Genomic DNA, 19,206 nt, shown 5'->3' on the forward strand with positions numbered 1-19,206 from the left:
TCCCGTATATTGCGTGAATGCAGATTAATCGTGATGAAAATACAACAACTACGCGCTGACTCTATCAAACTCCGAAACCTGTAGAAAGTGGTATTATCTGCTTTGTCCCTATGTAGAGGGGGGTGGGAGGGGGGGGTAGATGCCCCTTGGCAAGAGTTTCTGATCGGGTGACCGGTGAAGTGTGCAGCCAGGAACAGCAAAGAACAGGATTCCTCAATAAGATAAGTGTGAGAAACAAGGAGGCGGTCTCAGTGCTTCGTAATTGTCAGTGGAAATGAGTGGATATATAGGCAATAAGAAATAAAACGAAAAATAGTGTACAATGCGGTGTATATACTCACCCATAATTTGTAGGATGGTATTATGCGTTGGACAATAAATGTACCAATGTTTAGCTGTGATTGTAGAGCGTTCTCTTCTTTGTCACACTGGGTCGCTGTACATAGATTCTTCTTCCCTGGAGTCTGGAATATTCCTAACGTCACTCTTCCCAGGTGTAGCATTAGATGTTTGAATACCTCTTGTATAAGGGAGATAAGGTGTAGGTTAAATTGCAGATAAGGCGTTATCCCAATGAACGTAACTGTGTAACAATGTAATGGACTCAGTCCCAGCTGGCTCATGAGGAGTACTTTTTGCCACCCTGTTTCTGGATTCAGTGCGTAAGTGTAAAGAGGCAGGAAAGAACTGTGTTATATCACCTATACAGCATGCTGCCTGGATTCCCAATAGAACTGTAGGAACTGGACATCACATATTATTGTGAAACATAATCCCTTTGTTATATGTGTTTGTGCTTATCAGGGAATAATATCTCTAGCCTGATGTTTTGTAAAGAATGCATATGATGATGTATATATATATATATGAATGTATTGGTTATTGTGTTATAGTTTGTAAAATAATGTTCCCCCCCATGTGACTTGCCAGATAACCTGTTTCTTTGCTGTTGGAGATACAGCCAGTCTCAGATGTCAGCCCATACACCCGGGATCCGGTCTGAAGATCGACAGTGTCTAGGTCGACAATGTTTAGGTCGACCACCATAGGTCGACAGTCACTAGGTCGACATGGATGGAAGGTCGACAGGGTTTCTAGGTCGACATGTGCTAGGTCAACAGGTCTAAAGGTCGACATGAGTTTTTCACATTTTTTTTCTTTTTTTTTCATACTTAACGATCCACGTGGACTACGATTGGAACGGTAAAGTGTGCCGAGCGAAGCGGTAGCGGAGCGAAGGCACCATGCCCGAAGCATGGCGAGCAAAGCGAGCCATGCGAGGGGACGTGGTGCACTAATTTGGGATCCCGGTCACTCTACGAAGAAAACGACACAAAAATAATAATAAAAAAATCCTCATGTCGACCTTTAGACCTATCGACCTAGCACATGTCGACCTAGAAACCCTGTCGACCTTCCATCCATGTCGACCTAGTGACTGTCGACCTATAGTGGTCGACCTAAACATTGTCGACCTAGACACTGTCGAGTTGATGAACCACACCTGGAATTCCCCTCATTCTTCCCCACACAGTGGATTCCAGGCCACATAATCAGATTAATTAAGTAAGGTTAATTTAGTTAACATCTAGTGTGGCCCAGGGGACATGCCTGAACATGTGAAAGTAGGACTGATCTGAAACTGTTCTTTTGTCAGCCCCTTAATGTAACTCACCCAAAATAGAGTCAGGAGGTGTCGCCTCATGGTAGGAAAGACAGAGGTTTGAGAATAGCAACGGGCTATTGAGAGAGTGCACTAGAGTTCCTGGCCTGAGAGGAATGATGTGTTTGGCTTCTGAAAGCTACTGGTAAGATAGTGCTTCCAGTGAGCTGAGGCCTAGAAGCATAGTTGTGATCTGCTGGTTTCAAAAGGCGTGAACTGAGGGAGAGATCTGCACAGAAGGTCAGAGAGTGGATGTACCTCTGAAGTGCAGACACTGACTAGGCATTGCGGTGCCGTCAGTGGCGAGAATCCATGGCAAAGGGCGCTGTGTGAGCTGGTATCCCAGACCAGGGAACACAGAACTACTGCTGGTATGTAACATCAGGAGACTGTAGTCCTATACTACTGTGGCACTTAGTAAGTAAGATACCATCCTGGCTTGCAATTGTTAATGTTATTGTGTACTGTGTGTGTATATTTACAATAAAGGGCATTTGCCACTTTACTAAACTGTTTACCTGAGTGATCAGATAATCCATATCCTCACAACTTGAGTAGGTATAAAACACACCTTTTGTTAGTTGAACAGGCGCTTTGGACATTTCTATATATAGCTCGATGTCTATCTGTTAATAATTAATAAAATATAGCTCGGGTATAGATTGTACTGCGTATAAGGTGCTGAATAAATACAAATTAAAAAACACAATGGAAAGCTAATATAGGAGACCAAAAGAGGGGGATAGTTACCTGGTAAAAACAGCTACGCGTTTCTCCGATGTACTATCCGTCTCTGCGGACACCAGCCTGACCAACGCTTGTCCCTATGTAGTCAGTTGCAGGGACCTTCCGATTCTCCTGCGGCCACCTTCTTACACTAATGAGCCCATTTTCGCAAAATAGCGATGCACATGTGTGACGTTCTGGCGGCGTATGCAGTGAGGTGATATTGATAACTATCGACAGGGCTGCCAACGGGGATGCCGGGCCCCCGGTACTGGAAGGGGACATGACCGATTCGGGGAGGTGCAACCAGGCCCTCTCCTTACTAACACTATGTGCTTGCCTGCAGGGGAGGGGGTGGGGTGTCGGTGGCTGACCAAAGGGGCAGATTGGGGGGGGGGGGTTTGAGTACGATGGTCTCCAACAGGCCCGGGTAAAGAGTACCCACCCACCCCGTCTCGGTGGTTATCGGAGCTACTGTCCCTGCATATGCTCATTAATAAATAGCAACAAAAAATCCTTCCTTATATCCGCAATCAGTCTCTTCTCCCACGGTTAAATAGGAGCCATGATTTTCTCATGTCATTGTACACAGGCCGGCGTATTAAACAAAAACTAACTACTTATATAGATTATTTCCGGCCTCGTTTTGCAGCACAGACCTTTTTTCCCAGTTTTACTGGACCATGTTGCATCACCATAATAAATCAAGTCATATTTTAGGCTTCAGCTGAATACCAAATATTTTAACTACAATATATTTTAATTAATATAGAGCTGAATCTGAACCTCTCTAGTTCATATTACTGTTTGGTGGGAATGGAGAAACATTTCCCAGATGCAATAACTGTTTTATGGGGATGCATTTGGCATCCAGGCAGGCGGAATGCCGGCGGTCCTGTGACCGACGCCGTGTTAGAATCACAACAAAATTTAATCAAACCTGATTGAAAATTGTCTGCCATTGTCTGTACAGAGTTTATAAAGTTGATTGAGTTTTAGGGTGATTGGCAGCATGAGGGACCATTTCTATTGGAGGCTTATTGGGGGGCGGGTGTTAGGAAATTATTAAGCAAGACTCGCTTGTCATCAAACCATTTTGTTCCTGGTTTCCTCTCGTGCTGCCCCTCCTTAGGTTTGATTCAGTGAGTGTTTGGTTGTCTGCATTTTGGGTAGACGGCAGTGATTAGTTATTGATAATTTATTAACTTTAGGTACGCCTTCCTTTCGTTGATCTATGCTGATGGTCCCTACAGGGATTTCAGCGACACCTCTCTGCCAGGTAGGTCCACCGTAAACTGCTCTAAAAGAAGGTTGTTCAACCTCTGTTGCCAATAAAGCTTTAGCATTCAGCTGCCCTTTGCCCAGCCCAGTGCACAATTGGCGCTATATTAGAAGACTGAAGACACATTACAAATATACAAGACTGTGTTGTAACGGCGACGTGTTAGTCGTGTTTTCATTGCACTTAATCTTTTTTTTTTTTTTTTTACCTAGAATAGGAGAGTATGAGAAACGTTTCTCCCCAGAGAGGCTGGATTCTCCTGTAGTCCTGGCCGCCTTCTCTCCCTCATTGCTGCAGAGTGTATCTGTTTTCATTGTCACAAAGGAGAAGCTTCGATTTCAATTTGAGCCCGGCCTGATGCCAACTTGCTGCCCTGTGCCATCTTAGGAAGCTCGCTCTCTTCCTCTGGCCACCCTTTCATCTTCCTCCTGGTTTCTGATGACAAAAACTTACGAAATAGCTTGTTGAGATTTCTTATCTCCAGGAATGGTTTATCGCTATGAGAGAGACACCTGGAATATATCCCAAATATTCCGCTCATGTTTGTAAGTGGAGATTGCACCACTCCTAAATGGAGGTTCTCTGTGTGCTGCTTTCATTCAGCAGAAATATAACATTCCCCTTGTTGCAGAAAATGATGGAGACAGGCGCGGTTCACTGTGCATTGCTGCAAATCTGTTTCTAGACGCACATACAAGTTCTTAGAGGGTCCTATTTATCGATACCTCCCTTAAGGTGCCCATACACTACTGCGATTTTGGCCGATTTCAACGGATTCCGAAGTTTCGGGCCGATAAATCGTATGAAAACGGATGAAAAATCACATGTGCTTTACTTCCAATCTGATGCGCGGTCCCATGTGCATCAGATCGGAGCCCCTATATCGGCAGTACTGTACTAAAGATATCTCAGATATTGCAGGCATGGCTGGGATCGCATACGATACATCGTATGCAAAAAAGATCGCATACGATGTATCGTATGCGGTCCTGCTGCCTGGGAAGCTGCCGGGCGGTTCAAGGAAATCTTATGCGACTTCTCCCTCGGAGATAAGTGTATGGGCACCTACCTTTACTCTGGTGATAAGGCAGATTTTTCCCATCTCCACTTTCGCTGGGGCAGGTCAGCAATATCTAGATTTCATCTTATGTATGTTTCCTCAACATACAGTACGTGCACCAGATCAATTTAGTCATCCTCAGAGAAAACTGCATATAGATAACATCCTGATTTAACACAAGGTTCCAATGATGTAAGGCAGTAATACTAAAAACCACTGAGCCAATACTGTGAGGCAGTTATCCTAACCACTAAACCAGCTATGCAAGGCAGTTATTCTGACCATTGTCCAAGTGCTGGGTTGTGGTAACTGAGCCAATGCTCTAAGGCAGCAATGGTAACCACTGAGCCAGTTCTGCGAGGCAGTAATGGTAATCACTGAACCACTGGTGTATTATTCTAACGGTTGTCCCAGTGCTGAGGGGGTGGTAACTGAGCCAGTGCTGTAAGGCAGTAATGCTAACCACTGAGCCAGTATTCATATATATTGGTAGATGCTCAATTAGCTTAGTGAAATCATTCAGGTGCTCGAAAGGGAGGGGTATTTCTAAGCAAGAAAAAAAGGCATTTGTTTCCCCCAGCACCCTGAATGATAACCGTAACCAGATATAAATTCCACATAATAATAGAATTCAGAGATCTTCGTTACACATATTTGCGCAAATGTGTGAATAAGCCCCAAAGCCGCATCAAGGCGTCTCTGTATATTTGGGGTCCCTAGCGCTATATCTAGGTGCAGGGTGTGGCACCCCAAAACACCAGCATAAGCCAGAAAGCCCAGCATAGCATACCAGTGAAAAAACTGAGCCAGTATTGCAAGGCTGCAATGGTAACCACTTAACCAGTGCTGCGAGGCATTAATCCTAACCAATGAACCAATGGTGTAAGGCACTTATTCTAACTATTGTCCCAGAACTGAGGGGTGGTATCTGAGCCAGTGGTGTGTTGCAGTAATGCTAACCACTGAGCCAGTGGTGTGTTGCATTAATGCTAACCACTGAGCTAGTACTGCTAAGCTGTAATGTTAATAGCTGACTGTAGCAGTTGTTCTAAACACTCAGTCCTATAGACACTTCATAAACTCCTTATTCATTTATTACCTCACTAACTGATCCTTTACCATTTGTGAGGCCACATCAAACATTTGTAGAATACACCCCAAGGAGCAGTAAAAACCTATAGAGATTTATTTCCTCATCTTTTTCTACACTGTGCAATAAAATGTAAGATGTGTCCCATGTAATCTGCCGAGAGAACAAGACATAAAAGTTTCATGAGTTTGGGTATTATCCACCTATGTCCGACGCTGGGGTACGGAAATGTATTCCCCTGATATCTGCACAACTGGGATTTGTGGTGGACAGCAAGACGCTCATTACTTTCTAGTGTCTGCCATATACTGTACTTGTGATCCTACTAGCGCTAGGTTTAGAAAGAGTTGTCCGTTATTGTACGTTAATATCTAGATGGTAACTACGTTCAGGGAATGCATTGATAGGGTAATAAATCTATTCAGGTCGGATTATGAACTCTCTTCAGTCATCAGTCAGAATGCTGTTCCCCTTTAGCAACCGGTTGGAGGTCAATGAATGATAAGATGACACAAATTCATGTGTAACCGAAGCAAATCATAAGTGACCCGCTCGGGGGCCGTCATGGCTTTATTATTTATAGCTTGAACACAAAGGGTTTATGCTTGCCAATACATTTAGCCAATCAGAATACACCATGTATGTCTTGAAAATACATCGATTGTCATACAATGTTAGAAGTGGCAACTAGGACAGCCTTGAAAATGGTTATTGTTTCGTTTATCAGTCTTTCGGACATAAACTCAAAAGATTTCTTTCTTTATTCTTCTCAATTAGCCTTGGATATATCTGGTGTTGCTTTGTCCGTTTTGGATACATTTCCAATACATTTAATGTTGCATTTGTCTTGTACAAGTCATGCCTTAAAACAAGATTATTCAGCAAATATAGTATTCTGACCAGCTCTGCACATTTTTCTTAAGGACATATCAACTCATTTTGTGATTAACAGTAAATATCTTAATAAATGCGAAAAACGTGAATCAATATATATATATGTTATACTGCGGAAGCTCCTACACTATCATTTCCCCTCTTTTTGATTCCACTTTTTCTCCCTATTCTACAGAAGAACCTCTTGGGCATTTCTGATTGCGTTTATCTTGTTCACATGTTTACTGAACCTGCAGGAAAAATAACAATTCCAAGCAACCAGTCCTATCAATACTATGACTATTGCCAGTAGTGGGTGTAGGACAGTTTTCATTAATCCTGTAGCTGATGGGGATTTTCCTGTGAAAATATCCCACCAGTGATGCTGTAAGTTATTCTTTAACTGTGTGGCCATGTGTTTCAATTCCCCAGCTTCTACTATTGTTTGCATCTGCGCATGTCTTGTAGAGTAATTAACTTCCCTTAGATGCTCTTCCAATTTTTCTGTATTGTTGATTATGTTAATGATATCCTGTATGCTTACAGTTATGTTATGGGGGAGAAGAGTTAATGGCTTAAAAGCCTGATCTAGGTAGTCAGTTTGATCCTTATAGAAAATAATAGTCTGATTTTTCCATATTAAATGAGTTACATTGAACAGGCATCCTGAAAAAGGGTTTGGTAACTGATATAGCTGACTGATCTGTTTGTCATATGTAATCATACAGACTATTTGTGGTGCCACTTCTATGAAGATGTCATCATTTTCTGTAGTTTTAGTTTAAGGTCAAAGTTCAAACGTTCCACCCTCCCACTCGCCTGGGGGCGGTAAGGCACGTGGAAGGCCTGCTGTATCCCCAAATCTTTCATTATGTGCTGCATGACTTCTCCCGTGAAATGTGTACCTCTATCTGATTCTATAACCTCAGGTATCCCAAATCTACATACCACTTCAGCTATCAGTTTCTTTGCAGTGGTTTTTGCTGTGGCTTTGCTCACTGGCCAGGCTTCGGCCCAGTGACTGAACATGTCCGTTGCTACTAGTACATATTCATATGGACCGCATCGTGGCAACTGTATATAGTCAATTTGTAGTCTCTGGAATGGGTAAAAGGCTTTGGGTATAGTTCCTAGAGGTGTCTTGGTTCTTTGTCCTGGATTGCTAATTCCACAGATCCAGCATCCTGCTACAAAGTTTGTTGCAGCTTTATTGAAGCCTGGAGCTATCCAATGCTCTTGTACTCTATTCACCGTGGCTTCCTTTGAATGGTGTACTTGTCCATGAGCTACTTGTAACATAGGTGGAAATAGAGCTGCTGGTAGACAGTACTTCAATTCTCTTGACTTCCAAAGTCCATGTTCATCTTCTTCTGCCCCCAATCGTCTCCATTTCTCCTTTTCTCCTTGTGATGCTTGTTGTTGAATTTTGATCAGCTCCTGTTCACTAGGCATTTGCTTCACATCTTGAGCTACTAAAACTTGCTCAAGTTCTTTTGATTGTAAGGCAATTCTCTTGGCTTCTGCATCTGCAAATGCATTTCCTTTAGCTTCCATGGTTTGGCTCTTAGTATGTGCTTGTACCTTGATTATGCCAATCCTTTTAGGTAGTTCCAATGCTCTGAAGAGTTCCATAATCAAACTGGCATGTTTGATGGGTTTTCCGTTTGCACTTTTGAAGTCCCTACTTTTCCATATAACAGCGTAATCTTGGGACACCCCCCCCAAGCATAGCGTGAATCCGTATAGATGTTGGCTGTCATATTCTCAGCATGTATGCAGGCTTTGGTCATTGCTATGAGTTCTGCTTCTTGTGCTGACATACTTGGTAGCAATGCTCCAGAGTCTATGACTTCAGTTTCAGTTGTTACTGCATATCCTGTCCTTGGGGATCCATTATCATAATATCTTGATCCATCGACGAACAGGTTCATGTCTGGATTGTCCAATGGTGTATCTTGGACATTAGGGAGAGGTAAAGTCTCTAATTCCATGAAGGCTAGGCAATCACTTCATATTTGGTAAGTCTGGCTGCAGAAAGATGCTTGCTATTTTCTTGACTTAATATTTCTGTTACAGCGTGAGGTACTTGTATACACAGTGTAATCAGGCAATCCCAATGCTGGGGCTGTTATTATGGTTTGCTTTAGTTGTCTTACTGCTTCTTCAATGGTGTCCCTGTTTTCTGCTGACGCCTCCTTTTTTATTAATTCATATAGGGGTTGCATCAGTAATGAGGCTGAGGGTATCCATTCTCTGCAATAACCAATAAGGCCCAGGAAAGCTCTGATTTCTTTTAATGTTCTTGGGTTTTTTTCTTGAGTTATTGCTTTTGTTCTTTTATCAGTAAGATGCCTTGTTCCTTGAGATATGCAGTGTCCTAAGAAGACAACTTTTTTCTGTACTAGCTGAAGCTTGTCTTTTGACACTCTGCAATCTTCTTCTGCCAAAAAGATGAGTAGTGATACTGTTTCCTTTTTGCACTTCTCTTCTGTCTGTGCAGCAATAAGCAGATCATCGACATATTGAACTAACTGGGTGTCTGTAAAGTGTGGTCTCCATTTCTGCAGGATTAATGCCATTGCCTCTGAGAAATCTGATGGACTAGTGGCTCCCCCTTGGGGTAATTGTGTCCAACCATATTGTTTACCTTCGTGAGTGAATATTAGAAACTTCTGGCTTTCCCATTCATCAGTAGATAATCTGATTTTCCCTCCTTTTGAATCTTGAGATTCAACACCTTTATTGATTAATGTTGGAAAAGGGTTGCTGCGTTGAGGGTAATACATCTTCTGATGGTTACTTGTCGCATTTTGGCAGTGCTACTTCATACATGGTCAGCCTTGCCACTGACAGGTGTTTGGTTCTTGCTTCTTGAAGCTTCTCTGTACCTGCATGTGGACCCTGGATGATAAGTTCATGATTCAGCACTATGCCTGTGCTCTTGTCCTCTTCTAGGACTTCTGATTCATTACTGTGTCTGTGCTCTTATACTCTTCTAGGGCTGTTGCTGCTATCACTGCTCTGATGCCGGTAGGTGCTCTTTGATTACCGCTGTCAAGCTTGCTTAAGTTGTAGGCCACTGGTCTTCACCTCAGTCCATGATTTTGCATAAGGACTTCTATGTATGGCCTCCTTCTTTAATAGTCAGGTAGTTCTAGGGCTTGAGATGAGGCAACTGCTGTTTCCAACTGTTCAATAGCCTAATTCATCTGTTGCTGTATGTAGGATGCGGACCCTCCTCCCTTTCAGTGTTGTCATACAATGCTTGCATGTAGACTGGTGCTAGAGGTATCCGTGTTCTGTAGTGTCCTACTAGGCCCAGGAATGATCATCTGACTTGCTTGACACTAGTTGGCATCTTAGCTTGCAGTCTGAATCTTTTCCTTTTCACTTTTGTTAGATGTCTGGTACCTTGAGTGTCCTAGGAAGATTAACTCTTGCTTGACTAGCTGCAATTTCTCCTTCTGAGGCTCTGCAGTCTTGGTCTTCCAGAAACTTCACTAAGGACACTGCCCCTTCTTGGTGCTTCTTTTGGTGGTGGTGGAAATCAACAGTTCATTCACATCCTGTATTTAGCTGTGTGTTTTGTGGATAAATCACTTGGTGATATAGCCCCTCCACAAAGCTATCCTGGTCCAGTAGTATTGCTTCCTTTCTTCTACAACTGGTACTGCGGGAATGAGCCAATACTGAACTTCTGTTTTAACTTGCTTCTAAATGGCTGTTTGTTCTTTCCTTTGATAAGTTGCTGGAAAGTTAAACTTCTGCTGGTGTGTACTGTATTCTCCTTGGATAAGCTTTAGTACATTGTGCTTCAGCAAAGTCACTGGACATGTACTCCAAGGTCAAGAATTGGGCTGGTATTGGTGACTGCATTTCTCTCATCTCCTGTCCCTTTAAGAATTTCTTATATCACCAGTTCTTGTGGTATCTCCCTCTGCTGTCTTCTGCGTGTGCCGGCTCCAGCATTCATTAGGCACAAACGTATTTCTCCAGTGGGCAAGGTGACTGTAATCATACCTTCTGCTGTTTCTTCTGGAGACATTATGTTCACTGGGGAGTACCTGAAGAAGCTTGTACTTCATATTGGCAGAAGAAGCATCATTCATTTGTCTTCTGGAACTTTTTCTGTCTTGTTCCTTATTATTTGTTTTAAACCCCGGAGCTTCTGTTGCTTTAAATCATGGCATTATCTCTGTAATCTTGCCAGGTAGTACTGACCACTTGTCAGATGTCTTTCTTTGTCCTTTTTAAAGCAGACTTCCTTTAGTCTCCAAACTTTCATGCAACCTTCATATCGTTTCTCAACTTTTCTTTTTCCAATCACCTCTCTTTATGATTCATTCATTATTCTTCATACTTTGTCCTTTCTTCACTTGCATATTCTTTCTCACTGCTGCTGGCATGTCATTTTCTTAGTCCAAGTCCACCCAGGCTGGTGTTTAACATAATGATGTTTATGCTGGGAGTTGTTGTTCCTCTTTGTCTTACTTTTCCTGTGAGAGATAGTCTTGTATAGCAGCTTGTATTTCAGGTTACATCTTTGCTTTCTTGCAAGGGTAGGGCTTAACCTCCCAATCCAGTCGTTGCAATGGCTTGATCTGTAAGTAAACGTAGAGGAATCTGGTTGTGCATAAAAACAGCTCTTGAAACCCTTGGGTCTCCTGTGGGTAAAGTCACTTTTATCGAACTGCCAGTGGTGACTGAGTACACTGTTGTCGACACAGGAGTTGCACACTTTCATATTCTATCATCTTGTGTGTCCTAATAGTGACTTTATCATAGTAAGTTCTGATGGACTCAGTCTTTTCCTGTTTCAAGTCTGGGGCTGCTGGTGCCCTGAGTGTCTGTGCATGACACCATCTCTTAAGTCTTGTCATGTACATCTTTCCACTTTCAAACGTTGTTCTATTGTTCTCTGTCGGAACGTCCGTTATGGCTGGGCAATCATCTACTGCATCTGCTTTTAACATGGTGCTTACTGTTTGGGCAGTTGCTGGTCCTAGTATAGCCTCACACAACTGGTGGTAGTCGACCCATGCCGGTGTCCATATGGTTTGAATTCTTTCCATATAGGCATAAACTGCTGTTGGGTTTTTTTTTTTTTTTTCTAGGATCTGGGGACTCTGCAACTATATTTGCGAGGTCATTGCCATACCATGGTTTGTGGTGTTGGCTCTGTACGATGTATGGTTCGTTCGTCCTGGCTGCATTATCTGGGTTGCGTATTCTCTGTACTTGTGCTGGATACAGAGAAACAGGCAATGATGACCGTCTTTCAGTATTTCTAGTCGCATAGATATCTTGGCATGGTGGTTCATGGTGTGAAATCCAGTTTCCACAATTTGGGCAATGTTCATATCCTTCTGGAACGCAAAACTGACATACCGGACACAATCTTTCTGGAAAATATGTCAGTTTATTCTGTACATTATGCACCTGGGCATGAAAAGCTGTAGAGGCTGTGTCTTGACCCCTTGCTTCTCCTCTTCACCTGATTTGCACCCTTTCGCCTATAGTTCCTGATTGTGGACAATTGTTTACTGGACTCAGCTTGATTGCAGGTGTCTACCACTCGTTTAAACATGAGGGAAGCATTAGGTGGCTAGTTTCTTTAGTTGGTCTTGTTGGGGTTTCTTGTGATAAAGTATCAGGACACTGGGGCATACTCTGTACACATAGCTCAGGTAAATCATTCGGATTTTCAACCACAGATCCTTCTAAGATAGGGCTGATTATTCGTCACTCTTTTCCTTTCTCGTATCTTTTTAATTTCACTGTTAGTGAGCTTGTAGGTAATTGCATTCTGTTCATACTAGGGGTACCTTGGTGTGCATGCATGTCTGGGTATAGGGGTGGGGTATAGTGTGCAGGTGCTGTTGCTGCAATTACAGGCAGTGAGTTTAACGCTGGTTGTGGTGCTATTGAGTACTCTGGTACAATGGGGAAATCATTTTCCTCATCTCTTCTTCTATTCTCTGCTCCTAATTCTTTTGCTACAGTGATCCAGATGGATGCTTGATCTCTACTATTATGCTTAATTATCCAAGGTCAAGTGTCCCCTCTGACGGGAAGCCTGCTCTTTTGAAATTCCTTTCAGAGATTTATTACCCTCCCTGTTATTAACAATATCCACGGGTTTGTCGGGCCCTGACATCTTTACAGACCGCGCTCCCATGCCTGGGTGAACGTGCGCGGAACCCCTCCTGATGTGGTATTTTAATAACTCCTTTTGAGGGACTTAAAATCTCCTTTTAAAGAATCTCTACCTAAAGAGCTTCTTCAATCCGTCTGTGGACAAATGACTGGGGTTGTCCCATTTCTCTACTTTTGTTACAGGAGGCAAATTTTTCTAGGTCAAGTGTCCCCTCTGACGGGAAGCCTGCTCTTTTGAAATTCCTTTCAGAGATTTATTACCCTCCCTGTTATTAACAATATCCACGGGTTTGAACCCATCCTGATGTGGTATTTTAATAACTCCTTTTGAGGGAATTAAAATCTCCTTTTAAAGAATCTCTACCTAAAGAGCTTCTTCAATCCGTCTGTGGACAAATGACTGGGGTTGTAGTGTTGCCCCTTCCTCCCTGTGTTGGTGGAGAATTTGTTAGTACTGCTCCCCAAGTGAGACCTGCATAATAGATTATTTCTTCTGGATCACTGAGATGCGTCCCTAATATTATTGTTAAGTTACTCCAAGGGTCTATCCCCCTGCCTATATGGACTCCTGCTTGTATCAGTATCCCTGTTGTAGTTTAATGCTTGTTTCTCTTCAGAAAGTAACAGCTAACACGGGGACTGCTTGGATGTGAGAAATACCTATCAGTGTGTGTAGGAGAATCTAGTTTCATTATTCAGCAGACAACCCAACTCCCCCCCACCTTTTCAAAAGCATTTGACAGAGTACATATAACAGTGCAAGGATACAAAAACAAAGATGACAGTAAATCCTATATCTGTTATCTGCGTGCATGGCAGCTGTTTGAGGCTGCACGGGCACATGGGTCTTAGACCTGGGATTATGTGGTTCCTAGGCCAATAGGTTATGATGTTAAATCAATCATTCTTAATGTAATGTTCCAACAATTCTCTTTTTAAAATGACAACCTTTTGTAAAATAAAATTCATCATCATTTTCCACATAACCAAATGAGACTTCAGTGCCTGTAATTGCCAGCAATCTTGGTGCTACAGACCCTTTGTATTTTCTTAACACAACAACACAGGTACAAGATTTGCATACACCTCTTTGGTTATTTATCAATTCAAACTGGTTATCAGCATTAGAACATATCTTGGCCATGCGCCACCTTTATAAAACGGCTCTATTTTCTTAATAAACATGCATTAGTACTTGCACAATTTAAAGTTTTCTGCATACTTGATTAATTCCCCCTGTGCACTTGTGACAATTTATCTGAAATTATTTACCCACAATTCAACAATATAACATAATTCAACAATATAACATAATTGTATGGTACCTTAAAAAAAAATTTCTTCTGACTGACGCTGGGCTCTTTAAGATATCCTCTGACCTTCCCGACTGGACTTCCCCTTGATTTACACAGGAAGCGCTGAGTTCAAGTGAGCAGGTAGAAATCTACACAATAAATCTCACTTACCGGTTTTTTTGTTATCAGCGGTTCCTGAAAGATCAGAGGATTTATTGCCAGTGGAGGAGATGCTGGAATATCCCGGATGATGCTCCCAAAATGATAGGGTAATAAATCTATTCAGGTCGGATTATGAACTCTCTTCAGTCATCAGTCAGAATGCTGTTCCCCTTTAGCAACCGGTTGGAGGTCAATGAATGATAAGATGACACAAATTCATGTGTAACCGAAGCAAATCATAAGTGACCCGCTCGGGGGCCGTCATGGCTTTATTATTTATAGCTTGAACACAAAGGGTTTATGCTTGCCAATACATTTAGCCAATCAGAATACACCATGTATGTCTTGAAAATACATCGATTGTCATACAATGTTAGAAGTGGCAACTAGGACAGCCTTGAAAATGGTTATTGTTTCGTTTATCAGTCTTTCGGACATAAACTCAAAAGATTTCTTTCTTTATTCTTCTCAATTAGCCTTGGATATATCTGGTGTTGCTTTGTCCGTTTTGGATACATTTCCAATACATTTAATGTTGCATTTGTCTTGTACAAGTCATGCCTTAAAACAAGATTATTCAGCAAATATAGTATTCTGACCAGCTCTGCACATTTTTCTTAAGGACATATCAACTCATTTTGTGATTAACAGTAAATATCTTAATAAATGCGAAAAACGTGAATCAATATATATATATATGTTATACTGCGGAAGCTCCTACACTATCAGCATCATGATGGGGGGGGGGGGGGGGGGGGTTGCAGTCCTGGAGGTTCAGCTGGACAGTAACCACTGTGATGGGAGCAGGGCCATCTTAACAGCAGTGTAGGCCCCTGGGCACAGCACTGCACTGGGCCCCCTACCCATCCTCCAGCGGTAGGGGTGGGGGGTTATATCAGCGGCAGCTTTGATGTCCCGCGGGCGGTAGGGGGTGTTCTATCTTCCGCTCAGCATGTAGGACCTGGAGCAGTAATTTCTGCTAATTACTTCTTTACTGCACAGATGGTGGAATATGGGGTGGGAGGGAGAACACTAAACTGTAGAAGGGGGCATTGGGCTGAATGAAGGGGCCCCGACACATGACTTCCAGGGTGGTAGGGGTGTGTAATACGCAGGGGAGGGGTGGATAGTGGAGTGGACTTAATATTCATAATTTTCTGGTGGGAGGGCAGCTTGCTTGATGGCAGATATCTCAAGTTCCTGGAAGTAGATTTCTTAACTTTGAATGCGATAAAAAAAACTAGAGAGTCCCACCTTTCAGGAGGTACCCGGGAGTTGGGGTTCAGAGTTCAGGAGCCAGAGCAATCCACCGGCAAAAATATGAAACTGCAAACCAGATGTGTGGAGCTGGAGCAGGGACCACCTGCTTGAAGGCTTATATCTCCAGTTCTGGACACAGTAGAGACAATCTGCCAGTGTCTACTGAAAGGGGGGAGTCCCATCTTTTGGAGAATATTCTCAGAAAAACTCTAAGTCAGACAGAACCCAAGATATGTGGCTGGGAAGAGCAATTAACAGCCTTGGATAGGGACCACTGCTTCAAAGTATGATATCTCCGGTTCCCCAGGGCCGATTTTCAAAAATCTGGTACCCCTGGAAAGAGGGGACCCTCAGCAAGTGCCCTTTGAGGCCATACGAAAAGATGGCCCTGGATGGGAGCAGTGTCACTAGATCTTATAATGTTAGTGACTGTGGGTATCTAATTTGAATAAATTAATTTCCTTTGCGTCTAGTAAACCAGGAGCTCAGCGCAGGCAATAAATGATTCTTAGTTCTAATACTGATATGGGATCAGTTATCTGGAATGCTTATGAATCAGGATTTTCCAGTCTTTGTAGCACCATGTCACAACTGAGGGCCTAAGCTGACGGGAGGCAGCCTCAGTTGTAGGGGCTGAGATGTACCGAAACCTGGGAGGTTGTATCAGACCCCTGGACATGTAAGTAACATGAAGAATAACTGCCCGAAGGCGTGACCACGACAACTTAGATAAAAGTCAATGATGTTTATTATGACAACTCCGCAACACAGCAGCAGTAAAAGAAAACATAAAAGTCAGCAGAGGATAAATACAGTTCCTGGGTACTACAGGGTGGCAAGAGCCACAGGGCTCTGGTAGTGTGAGATAGTTCTAATAATCTTCTAGATGGAAAGTCCTTACCAGGCCCGACTGTAGCAATAGAGATAGCCCAGGATTGTACCAGCTGGTGTTCCAGGAAAAGCTGGGCTGCTGTAGATAAAACGGCTGCTGTGGATACTGGCTGGAACCAGACTGTTGTTGGCACGGAGTGGAAACTGGCTGGAACCAGTTAAATAATAAATGAACTTGAGAGCGATGAAATATGAGCTGAAGTTTGGAGTTTGAGAGCGGTGAAATTATAATGCCGGTGATAAATGATGATCTGCAGAAAAGGGTACCGGCACTTTAAGAAGAGCTGACCTCTGCTGGAAGCTGGATGCTGAAAGCAGGTAGATCTTTAGCTGAAAACAGATGAATCCAAATGGATCAGGAAGTCAGGCTACACCGCAGGTGGAAATGCTGGTGCGGGTCTCTATAGTGGAAGTCTTGAGACAGGAGCTGGAACCTGGAAGACAATCACAGGAGAGAGCCAAACTGGAACTAGGTTAGACAACCGAAGCACTGACGCCTTCCTTGCTCAGGCACAGTGTATTTATACCTGCAGCAAGGAAGGGATTGGCTAGGCAATTATGCAGATTAACAATACTGATAACAGATTGGAGGAAATGATCAGCTGACAGAATCCAAGATGGCTGCGCCCATGCAGACACTTGGAGGGAAGTTTGGTTTGTAATCCATGTGGTAATGAAAACAGTAATGGCGGCGCCGGCCACAGGAGACAGGAGACGCCAGGCTGACAAGTGCACATCCAACCACGCGGACACAGCGGAGGCCGCGGCTGACGTAATCGCCACTCTGACACTCTGCATGCAGAAGCTCAGGGACGGCGGCGGAGGCCGCGGGAGACGCCATGCCAGATGTAATATGGCGTTACTGCGACAGCGTCTCAGAGAGACAGGAGAGGATGCAGGAATGTGAACATTAGGATAACAGATGGGATCCGGTCCTGGAGCGCTGAGCCAGCCTTAGGAGGCATCTGATGGGTAAGAAATGGCGTCCAGATACCCGGATCGTGACAGCACCCCCCCCTTTAGGAGTGGCCCCAGGACACTTCTTTGGCTTTTGAGGAAACTTGGAATGGAATCTCCGGACCAAGGCAGGAGCATGGACATCAGAAGCATTGGTCCATGAACGTTCCTCAGGGCCGTAACCCTTCCAGTCAATAAGATACTGTAGTTGACAGTAACGGTGACGAGAGTCCAGGATCTTGGCCACTTCATACTCAACGCCTCGTTGAGTTTGGACTTTCGGAGTTGGAGGAAGTGAGGAATGAAACCGATTCAAGATCAGCGGTTTCAACAGGGAAACATGGAATGTCCTGGGTATCTTGAAGAAGGGAGGCAACTGGAGTCTGTAAGCAACAGGATTGATGACTTGTTCAATTTTAAAAGGACCAATGTAGCGAGGTGCAAACTTCATACTGGGAACTCTTAACCTCAAATTCTTCGTGGATAACCATACCCGATCACCCACCTTGAGAGCAGGAACTGCTCGACGCTTCTTATCCGCAAACTTCTTGTACCTGAATGATGCCTTGAGCAGAGCTGATCGTACGCTCTTCCAGATATTGGCAAACTGATGCAAGGTGATATCCACTGCTGGAACAGAAGTTGCTGGAAGCGGTTGGAACTCAGGGACTTTAGGGTGGAATCCAAAGTTAGTGAAGAATGGTGTAGAAGAAGATGAGGAATGATACTGGTTGTTATGACAGAACTCGGCCCAGGGAAGTAATTGAACCCAGTCATCTTGAGAGGAGGACACATAGATGCGGAGGAAGGCCTCCAAGTCCTGATTCACCCTCTCAGTTTGACCATTGGTCTGAGGATGGTAAGCCGTGGAAAACTTTAGCTTGACTTGGAGGACTTGACATAAACTTCGCCAGAATTTGGCTGTGAATTGAACTCCTCGATCAGAGATAATTTCTTCAGGAAGACCGTGGAGTCGGAAGATCTCTTGTATGAATACTTGAGCCAACTTGGAAGCTGACGGAAGACCGGTGAGAGGAATGAAGTGTGCCATCTTGGTGAACCGGTCAACTACCACCCAGATGGTATTGAACTTGTTGCACATGGGTAAGTCTGTAATGAAATCCATCGACAAATGGGTCCATGGTCGACGGGGAACGGATAGTGGAACCCGTTGCCCCGCAGGCGACTGGCGGGATACCTTATGTTGGGCACACTTTGGGCAAGATGCAATAAACTCCAAGACGTCCTTTTTCAGAGTTGGCCACCAATAGGACCTAGAGATAAACTCCAGGGTTTTTTGGATACCTGTATGTCCGGCAAAACGGGAAGCATGAGCCCAATGCATGAGCTTCTTCCTTAGCATCGGCTTCACAAAACTTTTCCCTGATGGGGGCGTAGAGTCCATCCCTACCGTGGAGAATGCCAACGGATTTATAATAGGATGCTTGTCTGAAGACTCTGACTCATTTTCTTGCTCCCATGAGCGGGAAAGGGCATCGGCCTTGCGATTCTGAGAGCCCGGACAGAACTGGAGTTTAAAGTCGAACCTGGAAAAGAAAAGTGCCCATCTGGCCTGACGAGGGTTGAGACATTGTGCGCCCTTCAGGTATAAAAGGTGTCACAACTGAGGGCCTGAGCTGACGGGAGGCAGCCTCAGTTGTAGGGGCTGAGATGTACCGGAACCTGGGAGGTTGTATCAGACCCCTGGACATGTAAGTAACATGAATAATAACTGCCCGAAGGCGTGACCACGACAACTTGGATAAAAGTCAATGATGTTTATTATGACAA

At 43.7% G+C, this 19,206-nt stretch overlaps 1 protein-coding gene across 1 annotated transcript in view; it reads left to right on the forward strand.

Moving 5' to 3' along the window:
• Positions 1-4,594: 4,594 nt before the first annotated feature.
• Positions 4,595-19,206, forward strand: part of OTOG (otogelin) — a 416,567-nt gene continuing 401,955 nt past the window's right edge. The window contains exon 1 of the mRNA XM_063944165.1: positions 4,595-4,793. Coding sequence (XP_063800235.1) covers positions 4,595-4,793 — 199 coding nt within the window. The remainder of the gene's footprint in view (positions 4,794-19,206) is intronic.

The sequence above is a fragment of the Pseudophryne corroboree genome, chromosome 11, assembly GCF_028390025.1.
Source record: "Pseudophryne corroboree isolate aPseCor3 chromosome 11, aPseCor3.hap2, whole genome shotgun sequence".
Taxonomy (NCBI): Eukaryota; Metazoa; Chordata; class Amphibia; order Anura; family Myobatrachidae; genus Pseudophryne; species Pseudophryne corroboree.